General features: G+C 50.6%; 1 protein-coding gene across 8 annotated transcripts in view; it reads left to right on the plus strand.

Moving 5' to 3' along the window:
• Window positions 1-17,167, plus strand: part of LOC123407371 (putative glucose-6-phosphate 1-epimerase) — a 42,319-nt gene that overhangs the window by 12,823 nt on the left and 12,329 nt on the right. For all 8 annotated transcript variants that reach the window (XM_045100486.1, XM_045100488.1, XM_045100487.1 and 5 more), the window contains 6 exons: window positions 662-736; window positions 1,130-1,186; window positions 1,268-1,428; window positions 1,538-1,678; window positions 8,166-8,268; window positions 8,360-8,459. In XM_045100486.1, the coding sequence (XP_044956421.1) occupies window positions 662-736; window positions 1,130-1,186; window positions 1,268-1,428; window positions 1,538-1,678; window positions 8,166-8,268; window positions 8,360-8,459 (637 nt within the window). The remainder of the gene's footprint in view (window positions 1-661; window positions 737-1,129; window positions 1,187-1,267; window positions 1,429-1,537; window positions 1,679-8,165; window positions 8,269-8,359; window positions 8,460-17,167) is intronic.

The raw sequence follows: 17,167 nt of genomic DNA on the forward strand, positions 1-17,167 counted from the left end.
GGAGCATCTCGTTCTTATGTTGATAGCGTGCGTGGGACCCTACAAAAATAGGGTGTATTGGGCCGAGGCTCTTTTTGGGCCAGGCCGTGTCTCAAATGTGTCACTTGCATAACGCGACATATCCCTGCATTTTTTTTTCTATTTTTGAAATAAAAAATTGGTGGATACTGCTGGATTCATGTATCCCACCGTGTCCCTGTATCCCGCTGTATCAGGACGGCAAACTGGCATTTTCTGGTGTGTCCATGCTTTTTAGATGCCAACTAGGAGAGCCTCTAGTCCTATCCCTTTTGTTTTTGTAATTAATATCATGTTGTCATCCATGCTTTGAACTTTTAGTTTGTTACTCTCTCCATTCCTAAATATAAGGTGTATTAGTTTTAAAAAAAGTCAAACCTTGTCTATGTTTGATCAACCTTATAGCAAAATATATGATGCTTTACAATTCTAAATATGTAATATAAACATATATTTCATGATGAATCTAGTGATAATGATTTGCTATTCTAGACCTTGATATTTTTGTCTACAAACTTGGTCAAAGTTAGAAAAGTTTGACTTTTTGAAAATATAACACACCTTATATTTAGGAATGGAGGGAGTATATTGTGAAACCGCATGATGTAATGATGAGTATCACTAAAGTATTATGTATTCGCAGATCCGTCTTTTTGGAGGTCAAGTAACTTCATGGAAGAATGACTATGGCGAGGAGTTGCTTTTTGTTAGCAGCAAGGTAGATAATCCTGTCTTTGGCCATGTATGACATATCATGGGTCAATTGCTGTATGGGTACATGAGTGCATGTTTTAGTTAAAAGCATGCTCAGTTTGTTTGGAGGTCATTCTTGCTCCTCTGAATTATTTTGTTGAACATTCTTCTTATGTCCCTATCACTGCCTGATGCAGTATGATTCCAATTTTTGCAGAACAGATCCTCTCATCTCCGCATTCTTAACTTTTTTCATGAATGCTTCTGATTTTACCATTGGGTTTCAATCAGACAATTCTAGTTCTTTTTAGCTCAAGTGCTAATCGTGATATATATTGTGCTACAATGCTTGTCATATGTACATACATCCAGGTTAGGTTAATGCCTTGGTTTCTGAAAGTAAAATTTTCTTTTGCAGGCTAATTTCAAGCCCCCAAAAGCGTTTCATGGTGGGATACCCATTTGCTTTCCCCAGGTATGCAACTTTCATTCATAATGACCTGGTCATGTTAAAATTATTTTCTGCCTATCACTGAGAACTACCATGTTGATGCAGTTTGGAACTCAGGGAAATCTTGAGCAACATGGATTTGCAAGAAATCGGCTTTGGGCTATTGATGATAACCCACCCCCTTTACCAGTAAATCCTGCAATTAAAGCTTTTGTTGATCTTATTCTGAAGCCTAGTGAAGATGATTTAAAGATGTGGCCACACAGGTTTGTGTTAGATGCTTAAACCTTAAATAGGCACATTTATCTCTTTTATGCATGTGATGATATATACATATATTTCTGACTCTGCTCTTGGCTTATTCAACATTAACAGTTTTGAGTTTCGCTTGAGAATTGCTCTTGGTGCTGGTGGAGATTTGGGTCTCACGTCTCGAATCAGGAATACCAACACTGATGGAAGACCTTTTTCTTATACATTTGCATATCATACATACTTCTCTGTTTCCGACATAAGGTATGGTCGTTTTTCACTTTGGTGTCTGCATTATTTTATGAAATTTTAACCTCTGCAATCGACTGCTCCATTTTTTGACATCTTATTGGAAATTCAGAATTTGGTTTTGTACAATTGTGCACTGTTTTAATAGTCATGTGCATGTATTCAAATCACTCAGTCAGTCTTGGTTTATGCTGTATAAATTTGGGATGTAGTGTAGTACTAGTCCCAACGTCTGGGTTTATTGGATCAGCTAGCAAGCATGTCTCTGTGCTTGAAAGGCTGCTCGACATACGTGTTCTCTCGGCGGTTCAACATCGGTCCTGTCAGCCTAACCACGGACTGCAGCACCACCCGCATCGCCTGCTCTGTGATCAAGCACCGGAAACGCTAGGGCACCTGCTGCTGGATTGCACGCTCGCCCGACATACTTGGCACGAGGTCTTGGCTTGGCTGCGCATCCCAGCCCCAATTCCTAACAGAGAGCCCAGTCTCATGACTGGTGGCTGCACGCCAGAGAGAACACGCCGCCAGTCCTACACAAGGCCTTGCGATCCGTTGCACTGCTCGTGCCCTGGATGGTTTGGAAGCACAGGAACAGCTGCGTCTTCGACAACGCGAGTCCCTCACTTCTTACACTAGTTGATAGGATTAAGGATGAGGCTCGCTCCTGGGCGCAAGCTGGGGCAACTGGACTTAGGGTCGTGATCCCACAAACATGGGATGTGCACTAATCATGATGTAATCTGCACATTCTAGGATGCTTGTAACCGAACTCCAACCTTTTCAATGCAAAGAAACACAAGCTTTGCGTTTTCTCGGAAGAAAAACATACGTGTTCTCTCTTTCCTCGGTTCCACTTTGCTGGATGTGTGCTCAGCTGTAAGGTGCTTGTCGGTAAAATTGCCATGCAAGCATCTTCAGTGATGTGTCAAGTAATGAATGAAGAGAGAGCGTGAGGTTCTATGAAAATGAACCAACACCTTGTGCACAAGCTCCAAGGTAAAGAAAGAGAACAAGCTTCCATATTCTCTCACCTCCTATTGGTCAACCTTACATACTCCCCTGTCTTTGAATACAAGTCCGCTTCATATTTTTGGTTTAACATTGACAATTATTTTTTACCAATAAAATGAGAGTTATATGCCACAAAAAGTACGTCGTTGGCTGCGCATCTTAGTGAACTTCCTAATGATGCGTATAGATTTTTTGAAAAGATAAAATTTACAAACTTTGACCAAGTTTGTGGAAAATAAATAAATATCCTGGATACCAAATACATATCATTAGACACATCACAAGATATGTTTTCATATTGTATATATTCGGTATTATGGATATAAATATTTTTCTCTATAAACTTAGTCAAAGTTTGTAAAGTTTGACATAAGAGAAAATCTATATGCACTACATTATGGAACGGAGCAATTATTTTTTATGACATATAACTCGTATTTTCTTGACCAAAATTATGAGTCAAAATTTGACACAAAAAACAAAGTGGCCTTGTTCTCAAAGACGAAGGGAGTACTATCATTGGAGTACTTGTATGATACATTGTTGTATGATGACATGGATATATTTACCAACAAACTAATCAACAAGTTGTTGGAGATGCTCTTAGAGCAAGTAAAATAAGGTGCCGTTGGTGGTGTGCGTCGGCTCCGCGGCTGTGCGTGGCGCGCCCAAGTGGCGTCGCGGTCTGGGATGGATGGCAGGAGGTTGCTCAGGCGGCTGCCATGGCGGATCCCTCACTCGGATTTGGTGCCACTGAGGTTGGCTGCCCAACGGCGGCTTGGCCGCGGTTGTGGAGCTTCATGGTTCCTGTTGGCTGCGACCGCGGCGCGAGGTGCCATGGACACTGTCGGAATGTCAATTCAAGACATTAGGGATCAAGGATACGCTGTATTTTGTGTTCGACTAGGGGCTAAAATGCTCTGTTTCCTTGGGAAAAGGTCACAAAAGACACAAGGATTTTTATATAGGTTTAGGCCGCCATTGATAGTGTAAAACCCTACTTCATGTTCTTCATTGATATGAAAATGAGAGATTACAAGTGTTGTTCTTTTACTAAAGGGGCGCTCGAGGTGTGTGATTGGGGGTGGTCGGGGTGCTAACTTGAGTGCCGGATCTCTCCTATCTCTAATACTCTAAACTAGATGAACTACCTCCTTCTGTTGTGTGGGATGAGTAAAGTTGTACTAGCTGGTGTATGTGTTCTTGCTTGTCTTAAATTGGCCACGGTCCTCCCCTTATATAGGCGTGGGGGCACCACAATAGCCCGTGTATTACGTGTGAGTGGATACAAGCAGAAGTAGGCGCCTGCCCTACATATGTGTAATTTGTCTTCGACCTTATAAGCTGAGACACCGCAGCGTGTTAGACACTCGAGTGCTCCTGGTAGATCCTTGGGTCCCGCTTGTCATCATCCTGCCTGATGTGACACGAGGCGCCGCTTCCCTTGGTTAAAAGGTTGACTGGACCTGTTAACCACACCTAACCGATAGGGCCTGCACCTTATCATACACCGTGATGATGGCGGCCTACTATACGTAGACCCGCGACATGCTACACCAAGTAGCCTACGTATGCATTAAATGCCCAGTCGGCGGCGAGGTTCTCTATCCGCGGTTGGTGTCGTCTGCATGCGTGACACGTATAGAGTGGCCAGTGTTCGGGGCACCACCCTTGTGATGTCATGGCTGACGTTTTCAAGGCTTCCGCCTCGAACAAATTTGGAATTTATCGGGTGGTAAATTCTCTCAAGGATCTATGTGCCTCTCATGTGGCTTTTCTCCTCTCAGATACGATGGTAAAAATGCGTCGCTCCCTCCTAATTGCCATAGTCCATGGATTTTTTGATGGGACCCGTGTATCTCCATGCTCGGGGTACCCTGGTTTTTGTTACGCCGACAGACGCGTCGCTTCGGCGTCTTCTCTCGGCTGGTGGCCTCTGGATTGGAGCGGATGGATCTGTCGGTTCCTTGCCGGCCCAATCTGGCGCTTTTGCTGGCTGCCGAAGGCCCGGGAGGAGGTTTGGCTGGTGACTGTCTTGGAAGCGGTATGTGTGGTGACTCCCCGTCAGCATGGTAGGCTGCGGTGGTTTTGTTCTAGGCAGGGTCTCCGGGATGCTCTTCGGCTCGCACCTCTAGTTGCGCTTTGGCAAGATTTTGGTGGTGTGGCATATGGCATCCGCTTGCTCCGATTTGGTGGTGGTGAACTAGAGACGTCCCCGACATAGGTGCTTGGCTCTCCGAGCGACAGACATGCCCAACTTTGATCTGGGCTGGTGGTGAGGCATCTCTCTCAACTTCAAATTCTCGTCTTCCGGTGAAAGCTGTGTGTAACGGTGGCGGCGATTGGGGTGTCAGTACTTTGTTGGAAGCATTGCCTTGGAGCCAAGTATTGTGTTGGGGGGCACTGGGTTAGTGGTGATGTGGTTGATTTGGAGCTGGCAACGATCTGGTGAGTGTGGAGTAGTCGGTGGTGCATCCGCTTTGGGCTGGTCGCTTGGCCGACGGTGGTGGGCAGGAGGAGCACCCTCCGCATATAAGGGGTGTCGGGCGAGTTATGTCAGCCAACCTCTTGGGTTGGAGCGGCATATGTCCGCTGTATCGGACATATCGTTCCTCTCCGGTGTGGTTATTGTATAGCCGGCTGCTGGCTATATGTCGTTGCCATGTCATCATACTTGCTCTAAGATATAGTGCATTGAGACTGGCCTTAGTGGCTGAAGGCGATTACTGCACACGCTAATCTAGCTGCATGCCATAACCACACGCTAATCCGGCCAAAGCACATTGTTAGTTGCCATGCTCGGTAATCTCGTGTGTTAGCTTTATGCCCTGCTTTGGTCAGTGTGTTTTAGCCGGCTGGCTTTTAAAGATCCAACTAATTAAAATTCATTAACCTTCGAGGCTTTGACCAAGACCTCCCATAGTGGGGTATCAGGCTGGTCACAGTGGTGATGCATATGACACTAGTCTAAGTTACTGCCTCCATCGTGCAAAGTATCATATTAGTCGTGTCATAAATGGCTTCATATATTAGTTTGTAGACTCATTTTTTCTCTTGGGAAGCGCCATGTTATGGCTTCACAAACATCTCTCTCCTTATTAACTACTTGCCACCTAAAAAGCATGGACACGGCTAAACTTGCCGAATCGCCGTGCTGATACGGCAGGACATGGGGACACGCTAGGACACGGCTGGACACGCGTATCCCGCCGTATTTCCTGAAATATGAATTAAAAAAACAAAAAACAAAAGAGGACACGGCTGGGACACGTTGGGGACACTTGTGGGACTCGGGAGCCCCAACTACAGTGCGGCCCACCTCTTTCTTTTGCAGGTCGCATGCACGCGCGCCACAAAAGCGTGAGCTGGGAAACCTCCTCGAATAGTCCACGCCACAAATAGGGTTCCCCAGCTCCTGGACTCCCCGCCGCCGCCAGCTCCTTGACTCGTCGCCGCCTCCTATGGAGTCGCCGCCGCCTCCAGCTCTTGGACTCGTCGCCGCCGCCGCCGCCTGTACTCAGCCGTCGCTGTTCCCCAAGTGCAGCCGCTTCTCGTCCCAACGGAAACCAAGCCGGAGCAGGTAACCTCGAGTCCTCGATCTCTTTCTTTCATCTATTTGAATGGACTTGCCATGGATCTGGCTGCTTGCTGCTCCGCCATGCTTCCCTATGCTGATTGACCGCTCAAGCATGGACGCATGGTACTTTTGCTGACTTTATTTGTTGTTCCATGTTGCAGGGTATCCATTCAATCTTGCAAGGAATTCTAACTTTCAGGCAGCCATGGCATATTTATATTTATTTCTTTCTCGTTTTTCTGTTTCTAACTCTATATTACATGGCATATTTATTTTTATTTTTATATATACTTGCCGTGTCCCCGATGGGCTGTTTTTGGAAAATGCCGTATCCCGTGTCCCCGTATGCGTGTCGCCGTGTCCGTGTCGCCGTATCCGTGCTTTTTAGCTTGCCACATAAGCAAATTTGCCTTGGGGTGTGTTAAGTTACTAGCTAAGTTATTCCCACTATGAAAAATATCATACATGCCAACTAGGCAATTTTGCTGAGGTGGCATACAATTAAATGAAGAAAGAGAAGTTTGTATAATATCATAATACCGTGTCATAATAAATGATGTGTTACTATGTGTCATGCATGGCAATAAATGAAGTTACCTATACTAACCCATGATACTCCCTCCGTTCCTAAATACAAGTCTTTAGAGATTCTAGTATGGACTACATACAGAGCAAAATGAGTGAATTTACACTCTAAGATACGTCTAGATACATTTGAATGTAGTCCGTATTGAGATCTCTAAAATGACCTCTATTTAGAAACGGAGGGAGTACACCACAGAGGTAGTATCATACACTAGTACTCCATAGTGGGAATAACTTAGCTAGTAACCCAAGGGCGCAATCCATTTTCCTATTTCTGCGTCGGTTGGTTCAACCACACTGGTTTTATCCTCTGGTTTGCAATAAAACTGTTCAGTCCGAAGGTTTTGTTTGGTCTAGTTGCAAGGCGGTCCAGAGATCTTAAAAAACCAGCTAGGATTGCCGGTTATGTTTATTCCGGTCGGACAGGCGGTCCTGTCCGGTTTTCAAGACTATGGTAGGAACAAGATGGTATCGGGCGGGGAGCGGTTTTCAACGGTGGAAAACCATGCAACGGCTCGCGTACACGGGGTTCGGAAGGAGGCGTGTGAGGAGAACGAGGGATACTAATTGTGTACGCAACTAATACTCTCGGAAAATATGCACCTGGGTGGAGGGACTACTATGCATTATGATGATAATATCATAGACTAGTATCAGTGTATGATACTCCCCACTACGAGCAGCATAACTATGGCCCTGTTTGCAACCACCCAGATTATATAATCTGTTTTTTATAATCTGTTATGTTTCCAAACAGGACAGTTTATATTGTAGATTATTAAAAACTAGATGACCAGATTATTAAAAACTCATAATCTACTCTACCCAGCTAAAATCAGATTATGGATTACTAATGACCTATTACCCTTGTAAACTTGGAGATAATTACCTACTGCCACCGTCACCGTCCTATTTTTATAAACAGGGCAGACATGTCATTGTACAATGTAAAACCTGAATTACAGTTTATATAATCTGACCTCCAAACATGTTCACCTGGATTATTTTTATAAACCAGATTATAAAATCTATCTTCATAATCCAGATTATTATAATATAATCTATTGTGGTTCCAAACAGGGCCTATGTTCGGTGCAAGCTTTTCCATATTAATGCTAAATTGGAGAAAACATAATACTGATATATTCTTGTGTGGTCATTCTAGTGATTGTGCTAATTAGAAAGTAAGTATATGAGATGATATTGCCATCGAGATACTGCAATTGGTTAAGTGCTGAATTCTTTATTCTTTTGCCTTTGTTTCTCATCGATAATAGTATTTGAGACTGCCACTGCAAGTATTCTCACTTCTTATAAACCCTGTAGTGAAGTACGTGTAGAAGGGCTGGAAACAATGGACTACCTTGACAACATGAAGGGAAAGCAGCGTTTCACAGAGCAAGGAGATGCTATTGTATTTGAATCAGAAGTAGGTGTATTACTTCATGTTAAATATCTAAATATCAAGATAAATACTTGATATCTCATGCTTCCTACCTGTAATTGTATTTATCATAAAGGTTGATAAGGTATATCTTGCTGCACCCTCGAAAGTTGCAATTATTGATCATGAGATGAGAAGAACATTCGTCGTGGCAAAAGAAGGACTTCCAGATGCTGGTAAGCTTGATTTAATGGAAAACCTTTTTATGTTGAACTAGATCATTGAAGGCACGCGTTGCCGCGCCCATCCAATTTTCAGATGGAATCATAAAGGCATGTAGCATAAAATTTAGATCCACAATGAAATAGTATGGTATTGGTCAATCGGTAATAAGATAAGGAAATTTTGATCCAAGAAGGGATTATAGTTGGTCTTCAACGAATGGAATGTATTTATTTTACTCTATGTGGTACTGCTTTTTAAGGGAAGATTATCATGGCCAGTGGTATGGCATTAATTCTTGATGAAGTGAACTTTAATAGTTTTGGTTTGTGGTAGAGTGTTAGAAAATTTCATGTAACTGATCTGACAGATGCTTCATAACAGAGCGGTGAATCTAATGTGAATAGATGCTTCATAACATAGTGTCGTGATCACAGGAAGAACTTAGTGAGTGGTGTTCTGTATATAGATACAACATAGTCAATAGAAGAAAAAAATGAGTTTTATAGCTGGAATAGTGGCCTGCTTGAATGCCTTCTAAAAATAATAAGCTAAGCCATCTGTACAGTGACTGGTGTAATATAGCGTACATGTCTTTTATTAGGCATTCTGTATAAAACAAAGAAAAGCATGGAAATAACTAATGGAGGACAAATGATAATGTTGAACCTATGTATTGTAGTTTCATGCACTCGAGAGCAATCCACTCCACTGTGCTTAGTGAAGAAACTTGTAGCACCAATAACCACCATAAGGTTGCTTTAAGCGTGTAAGAGAGAAAGCATAAACTACAGTAATTCTAAAATCACAGTTAAGATTTTATTCAATTTCTTTATACATAATATGTCATTTTCAATCTCAGTAATTATATTGACATGATACTTCTATGTTAACAAACAAAGGCACATGTGAGATTGACATCTTTGCCTCCAGAACATAAGGTGAAAACATGATTATCAGATATTTCCGAGAGAAAGTGTCGGGACTGTGGTACCGGGGGTACCCAGGCCCGTCTACCTGCAGCCCACGACGCGATGCATGTCGGCGGCCCAACACGGCCCACCGTTGGTTATCACGAGCAAGGCCCTCGTGAGGGCCTTCGCCTCGCGAGGCTCGCATCGGCAAGCAGCGTTGGGAGCCACGCAAAGGCCCTCCCATGAGGTTGCCTCGAAGGCTCCACGGGGCAGTTTAGTCATAGGTGGCCCGGTGAGGTCGCGCGGTCCTGCGCCTCCATGTGGATGGCGCACGCCGTGCCGAACGGTGCTAGGAGCCATGCCAACGGGCACGGAGGTGGAGGCTTTCCCCTTTTGTGTTAAGGGACCGGGGTCGGCTCCCGGTTCCCAAGGAGTCCCCAAAGGTTCCCGTTTGGTGCGAGAAGACTAAGAGCATCTCCAATAGATGTTGTATATTTTGGTGTTGTAAACTAGGTGTTGTATAATTTACAACACCAAAAAAGTGCTTTTTACAACACCAAAAAACGTCCAACTCCAACAGATGTTGTATATTCGTGTTGTAAAACACCAACTCCAATAGATGTTGTAAAACGGTGTTGTAAAAATCGGCCGGCTGCCAAGCTGCTGTTGTTCGACTGCTGCATAGCCACTGTTGGTCGGCCGCCGGCCACATTTGCAACTCAATTTGTTTGAAAAAAGCATCAAGGCCATCAAAAGAGCAACATCGGTCATAGGTTTAGTTGCTACAAGCAAAAGTGAAACGAACTACTTGGTCCAACAAATGAAAATGCACATAGACATCACTCGTCAAGGCCAATCTCTCTCGACGTCTTCACCGGTGTTCTCTTGTTCAACGTCATCTTTGTCAATATTTTCATCCGTTGTAGTCCCGTTGTCGCGAACTCCATCGGTAGCACCACCATTGCCCATGTTTAGGCCACCACCCATCATGTTGCCACCGAAGGCACCTCCCATGGTGCCACTCATCATCGAGACTACAAGTGCAAGAAAGCACACTCAACTACAATTGCAACAACCAAAAATGCACAAAAATGAACATGGCAAAAAAAATTACCTCTCGGGCGTTCCATCGAACACCTTGAAGGCGGCTGTCGGCGTCGACACTTCCTCTTCCATCGGCGGCTGTGGCAGCGGTGGATGAGAAGCAGCGTGGCTGCTAGACGACGACACGGTTGCCAGCAGCTTTGGATTGGCCGATTTTGCGATTTTGGCCGGCCGGCCATCAGGCACAGCCGTGGAGCCTGCTGCCGCGGCGGCGGCACAGCGGCTCCAAGCCGGTGACCGTGGCGAGGCGGTTGAGGGGGTTGTCGGCTTCGTCGGAGAAGGTGGCGGGGTCGTCGCTGTCGGCCATGGTGGCGCCGACGGGCGGGCAGGGGCCGGGCGGGCGGAAGTCGAGCAGGCGGCGGTCGGGCGGAAGGGAAAGGAAGGGGGGGATGACAGTTGGGAGTTGGCACGCGGCTGGCCGTTTTACAACACCTAGCCTTTGTGTTGTATATTTGCAACACCAAGGTCAAATTTTTACAACACTTGGAGCTGCTGTTGTAATTTTTTTTACATATACAACACCTGTTGGAGCACTGTTTTTGGGCCTAAGTGTTCTATAATTTATTTATTTTTTACATATACAACACCTATTGGAGCTGCTCTAAAGTGGAGGGCACGAGAAGACTGAGGTCATCCCTGAGCCCACCAGCGCGTCATGACAGGAGCCGGACCTCGAGGAGCCGCCCCCGGGGGAGCCGGCAGACCCTCGCCCCGGGCCAGGCGCTGTGAGAAGCTGCACTGCCGGAGTGTGTGGGTGGCCGGCTTCGCCCCGGTATGCATCTTGCAGGGTGCGTCTAGCATCTGCTCAAAGGTGAGCTTGGGCTGCCAGGTGTTCTTGCCGGTTCGCTGACGTTGAGCGTCGGCTTGAGCAGCCGGCTGCCCTTCCTCCACGTTGGCCACCTGCTTGCTCCCGGGTCGCGGGTCTAGCTGATCCGCCTTGCGCTTGTTGTTTTGCCCGCCTCGGTTGTCGCCAACCGACTTAGTTGTAGCCAGTGGTTGGACGGGTTTGTCCGTCGCGCTGATCTTGATCCTCATTGCAGAGTCGGCAGTGGCGTACTTATCCGCCTTGGCCATGAGTGTCGCCAAAGAGGTAGGCTCGGAGCACATGAGCTTGTGCTTGAGAAGGGTGCCGTCTCGGTAGCTTTCGATGAAGTACTGAATGGCTTGTACTTCATGCACTCCTTCACAGGAGTTGCACAACTCCGTCCAGCGCGTGAGGTAGTCGCAGAGGGGTTTGTCGGGCTTCTGAACGCACATGGCCAGCTCGCGGGGGCGGCCAGGTCGCTTGTAGGTGCCGGTGAAGTTGCGGGCGAACGCCTCTTCAAAGTCAACCCAAGAGTTGACGCTACCGGCTGGGAGGCTGTTAAGCCAAGTTCTTGCCGAGCCGGTCAACATGAGTGGCACGTAGCGGACAGCTACACGCTTGTTGCCCCGGGTGATGCCGACTGCAGTGGTGTAGTCGATCAGACAGTCTTTCGGCTTGGCGGAGCCGTTGTATTTTGGAGTATCGCGGGGGAGGGTGAAGCCGAAATGGAACGACTCCCCTCGGATCCGGGGGCCGGCTGGATCGATGGGACCCTCTTCCTCCTGGAGGGCCGACTGCGCCAGTAGGTCGAGGCCGGTGCGAGCATTATTCTTGCTGTGAGGGACGCGAGGGCCGATCCGAGCCGCGAGCTCGGGCCGGTTCGGGGGCACGAGCATGTTAGCCCTTTCCTGCTGCTCAGACGGGGGAACTTCATGGACCGAGCCTCCTTCATCTCTAGTCGCCTTGTGGTGTCGGCTAGATACAACCCGTTGCTCGCTCCGGCGTTGGGAACGTCGATCGTGGCTTCCCTCGGCCCTCCGGCCAGAGGTGCAAGGGGCTGAAGAATGCTGAGCTTGCTGACGGCCGCTGGGGATGTGGTAAGCCTTGAGGTTGAAACCTGGAGACACGGAGAAAGCACGAGCAGGATCGAGGCGAGCCTGTTGCTCGTTGGCAGCATCGAGGAGGTCCTTGACGCGCACGCTCCTCACTCTCCAGAGCTCCCATGTCTTCAAGGGCCGCCTGGGCGGCCCGCATGTTGGACGCGGGAGTGTCGTAGATGGGCATCTTGCCGCCTAGGATTTCAGCGACAACCCGACTGCGGACGCCTCCACGCCGGCTGAGTCCGTCAGCGGCCGGGGTGAAGTCGTAGGCATAGTTGTACTCGCGTTGCGCGGCCTTCATCCGACGCTTGGCGGTGGCAAGGGCGGTGCCCTCCGCCAGTAGTTGTTTGCGAGCTTCCTCCAGCTCAGCCCTTGCCGTTGCTGCGTTCGCCGTCGTGGCGATGGGAGTAGTCAGCCCGACGAGGGTGACATGAAGCGGGTTGGAAGGGCCCGGAGGGGGCGCAGCCTCGTCCGCTGCGGCCTTGCCGCGATCCGAGCTGGTGCTAGTGCCCGCAACCATCACCTCCATGAGATCAGAGGTAATGGCGACGTCGCGCGGGGCAAGACACCCTGTGAATGATGGTGGATCGCTGCAATCGAGTACGTCACAGGGGTACTCGTCGGGCGCAGGTGCATCTTTGAGATTGAGTCTGCTGAAGTGTGCAGAGAGCGTCGATGTCGATGTCCCCGCCAAGGTGGCGAGGCTCCTCGTTGAGGTGCATGTTGTCGAAGAGAACGCAGAGGCGAGTGACGTCAGGGGCGACGTCACCGCTGAGCAGCTTGTTGGCGATCTCAACGGCAAAGCCTGTAGGACGGGCTGAGCCGTCGATCAACACCGCGGAAACCTCCGCAGGGGCAGGCTCCACGGGCGTGCTGATCAGTCCGGACGTGAGGCATCAGGTAGGGTTGGCGAAGGGTCCCGGCGGGAGCGTAACTTCGATTGATGCCGCGGACGGCCTCACGGTGGGCGCCAACTGTCGTCGTTTTCTAAGGACAGATGCCATGGGTAGGCTTATCGAGGGTGGTTGGGACCAAAGAGACACCGGTGGGCTCCGGGAACGGGATTGGTAGCTAGCAATGCAAGACGCACGATGTACCCAGGTTCGGGGCTCTGCGTGGGAGATAATACCCCTAGTCCTGCCGGAGTGGTTGATGAACCAAGGTGATTACAGGATGCTCCTTGAGCTGTTCGATGGAGGAGGAAGAAGGAGCAGCCGGCTCGCAATCTACCTCTCCTATGTGGTGTGTGTGGGTGTGAGAATGGCCGACCCTCTGCATGGAGGGGGGCCGGGGGGTTTTATAGTCGAACCCACTGGCCTACAAAATGGATAACAAGTACATTGTGGGGGGCCCGGCTGGCAGCCTCTTAGGCCGGCCAGTGGGCCCACTGAGGTTTAGTCTTGTCGCTTGAGGGGCCCGCCGGCTGCAAGGTCCCATCTGGCCCTGGGACTATCTGGCTAGCCTATGGGATTGGTGCGTGTTCCCCACGCAGAGCGCGTGCGGTACGACGGACGTCATCTTGCGGGATCCAGCGCCAGTCAGCGGTACGGCCGCCTCCACTTTAGCCACCCCGGGCCAGGTAATGGAGTGGGTTGTGGCGCGCGGGTACTGTGTATGGTTGACGGACCGGAGCCGACGTCGGTCAGCGGTACGGCCGCCGCTAGTGTAGCCATGAGCATGCTTCTCCATCGTACCCTTGCTGAGGTACCTTCACCTTTAATCGAAGGCCCCCGTCACATCCCGGGGATTGATGGACAGGTGCCCTTCAGCCGGCTGGCCAGCCGGCCAGAGAGTAAACGGCTACGCTCCTAGCCGACAAGGACTTCGTAGCCGGCCAGGAGGAGCCGACAGTTGAGGAAGCTCACGCTCCCTTCTATATCGAAGTATAGAGGAGTAGGCTTGATGAGCCTACCCTGGGGTTATCCCTTCGTCAATGTTCATCTCCCCCTACCGGTTATTCTGCTACGTGTGCATGCCCTTTGGCCTGAAGAGTGCGGGGCCACTTTCCAGAGGTTGATGCGCATCACGTTGGGGCCGCGGCTGGGGAGGAATGCGGAGGCCTACGATGACATCGTGGTCAAGACGCGCGAGGCCCGGACGCTCATCCAAGACCTGGAGGAAACTTTCGGCAACCTGCGTAAGGTCAATTTAAAGCTCAATGCTGACAAGTGCGTCTTCAGGGTCCTCTCGGGCAAGCTCCTTGGCTTCCTAGTGTCTCACCGGGGGATCGAGGCCAACTCGGAAAAAGTTGGGGCCGTCGAAAATATGCACCCTCCTTGGACCTTCAAGGAGATGCAAAAGTTAGCTGGATGCCTGGCGTCCCTGGGTGTTTCATCTCCAAGTTCGGCGAGCGGGCACTACCGTTCTTCAAGCTTATGAAAAGGTCTGGCCGGTTCGAGTGCATTCCAGAAGCAGAAGCGGCCTTTGAAGGTCTCAAGAGGTACCTCATGAGCCCCCCTGTCATGGTCGCGCCCCGCCCCCGTGAGTTCCTGTTGCTGTACCTGGCAGCCACTTCCCAGACAACAAGTGCTGCCCTCGTGGTGGAGCGGAGGAACAAGCATGCGCCAAGAAGAAGCCCACATGCCTCACGAGGGCGGCGCCAAGGGCTGCCCCGATCCCAACCGGGCCGGTTGGGGGCGTGTTTCCGGGGACCCCCGTGCCCCTGCATGGGGCCCTCGACGCCCCGCCCCCGGAGAGCCTCGGGGCCCCTGACGCCCAGCCTCTTGGTCCTCCTGCGCCCCCGACCCCCGAGCTTCATGACGAGGACGACTTGGACACCACGGTCGCGCGCCACATAGAGCATCCGATGTTTTGCGTCAGCACCGTGTTGAGGGACGCGCGTGAGCGCTACCCCATGCAGCAGAAGCTCCTCCTCGCGCTCCTCGTCGCATCCAGGAAGCTGGCCACTACTTCCGGGGCCATCCAATTAAGGTTATTCCTGCCTATCCCTTGGAGCAAATTTTGCGCAGTCCCAACGCCATCGGTAGGGTTGCCAAGTGGAACATTGAGTTGCAGGCCTTCCAGCTGGAGTTTAGCACCACCAGGGTCATCAAAGGCGCAGCCCTGGCCGACTTCTTGGCGGAGTGGACGGACCCTGGCGAGGAGGAGCCTCGTGAAGACAAGTCCCTCCTGCCTGGGGACGATGCACCCTGCGGGTGGATCCTGTGCTTCGACGGAGCCTTCTCCAGGCAGACTGCGGGGGCTGGCGTTGTGCTCACATCACCGACGGGAAGGTCTCCAACAACATCGCGGAGTACGAGGGCCTCATCGCCAGCCTCAAGGCCACATCTGCCCTCGGCATCGTCAAGGGCGACTCCCAGCTCCTCGTCAACTTCTCAAACAAAAGCTACAAGCCCAAGGATGAGCACATGGCAGCCTACTTGGAGGAGGTACGCAAGCTAGAAAAACGTTTCCTTGGGCTGGAGCTGCAGCACATCTCGCCCGGCGCCAACAAGGAGGCTAACGATACAGCCAAGCGGGCGTCTCGCCTTGAGTCCCAGAGCCCCGGCGTCTTCGAGGAGAGGCTCCTCAAGCCTTCAGACATGCCGCTAGCCGTCGACGCAACGCTGCTGCATGAGTAGGTGCCGCCTGCCCCACCAACATGCGCTTTGGACTGTGGTCAGCCCTCGGGTGACCGCCTACTATTGGCGTTGGAACCTTAAGAGGGTGGTTGGGCCACGGAGTTCAAGGCTTACTTCCTTCACGACAACCTCCCCGCGAAGGAGGCGGAAGCGGAACGCGTCGTCCGACAAGCCATCGCTTACTGCCCGAGGGACAGTGAGCGCAGGCGGCCCAACGACGTCCTGCTGCGGTGCATCTCAGATGAGCAGGGGCACGAGCTGCTCGCTGACATCCATGGAGGGGATTGTGGGCACCACTCCTCGTTGCGCACCCTCGCTGGTAAGGCATTCCGCAGCGGTTTTTATTGGCCCACTGTGCTTCGCGACGCTGCAGAACTGGTCCAATCTTGCGAGGTCTGCCAATTCCACGCCAAGCAGATTCATCAGCCCACGCAAGGGCTGCAGTCGATTCCTCTCTTGTGGCCCTTCGTGGTGTGGGGTCCTTCTCCACTCGCATCAGGCGAATACCGCTTCCTCTACGTTGCCGTCGACAAGGTTGGATGGAGGTGGAGCAGGTGCACACCATCTCGGCCGGCTCGGCCGTCAAGTTCATCAAGGGCCTCATGTGTCAATTCGGCGTCCCCAACCGCATGATCACCGACAACGACTCCCAATTCACAAGTGGCCTTTTCAGATCATACTGTGCTAACCTTGGCATGCAGATATGCTACGCCTCCGTGGCGCACCCGCGAAGTAACGGCCAGGCCGAGCGCGCCAACGTTGAGGTCCTCAAGGGCCTCAAGACCAGGAGCTTCAAGAAGAAGCTCGAGGCTTGCGGGACGGGTTGGCTGGATGAGCTACAGTCTGTGTCGTGGTCCATCAGCACCACTGCGACTAAGCCCACCGGCGGACCCCATTCTTCCTCGTCTACGAGGTTGAGGCGGTCCTTCCCTCAGAGCTTAAGCATGGTTCCCCGTGGGTCATGTCGTTCGACGAGGTGTGTCACGACGACTCGCGGGGGACTAATCTTTTGCTCCTCGAGGAGGCCCTCCGTCAGGCCGCCTTCTGCGCCACGAGGTACCAGCAAGCCTTGCAGCGCTACCACGGTTGCCACATCCGCTCTCGCACCCTTGAGGTTGGGGACCTCGTCCTACGGGGGGCCTCTCCAGGGAGGGCCTTCACAAACTCTCACCCATGTGGGAGGGCCCCTTCAGGGTCGCCCATGTCTCCAGGCCTGGC

Source organism: Hordeum vulgare, chromosome 7H (genome assembly GCF_904849725.1).
Source record: "Hordeum vulgare subsp. vulgare chromosome 7H, MorexV3_pseudomolecules_assembly, whole genome shotgun sequence".
NCBI classification, from domain to species: Eukaryota; Viridiplantae; Streptophyta; class Magnoliopsida; order Poales; family Poaceae; genus Hordeum; species Hordeum vulgare.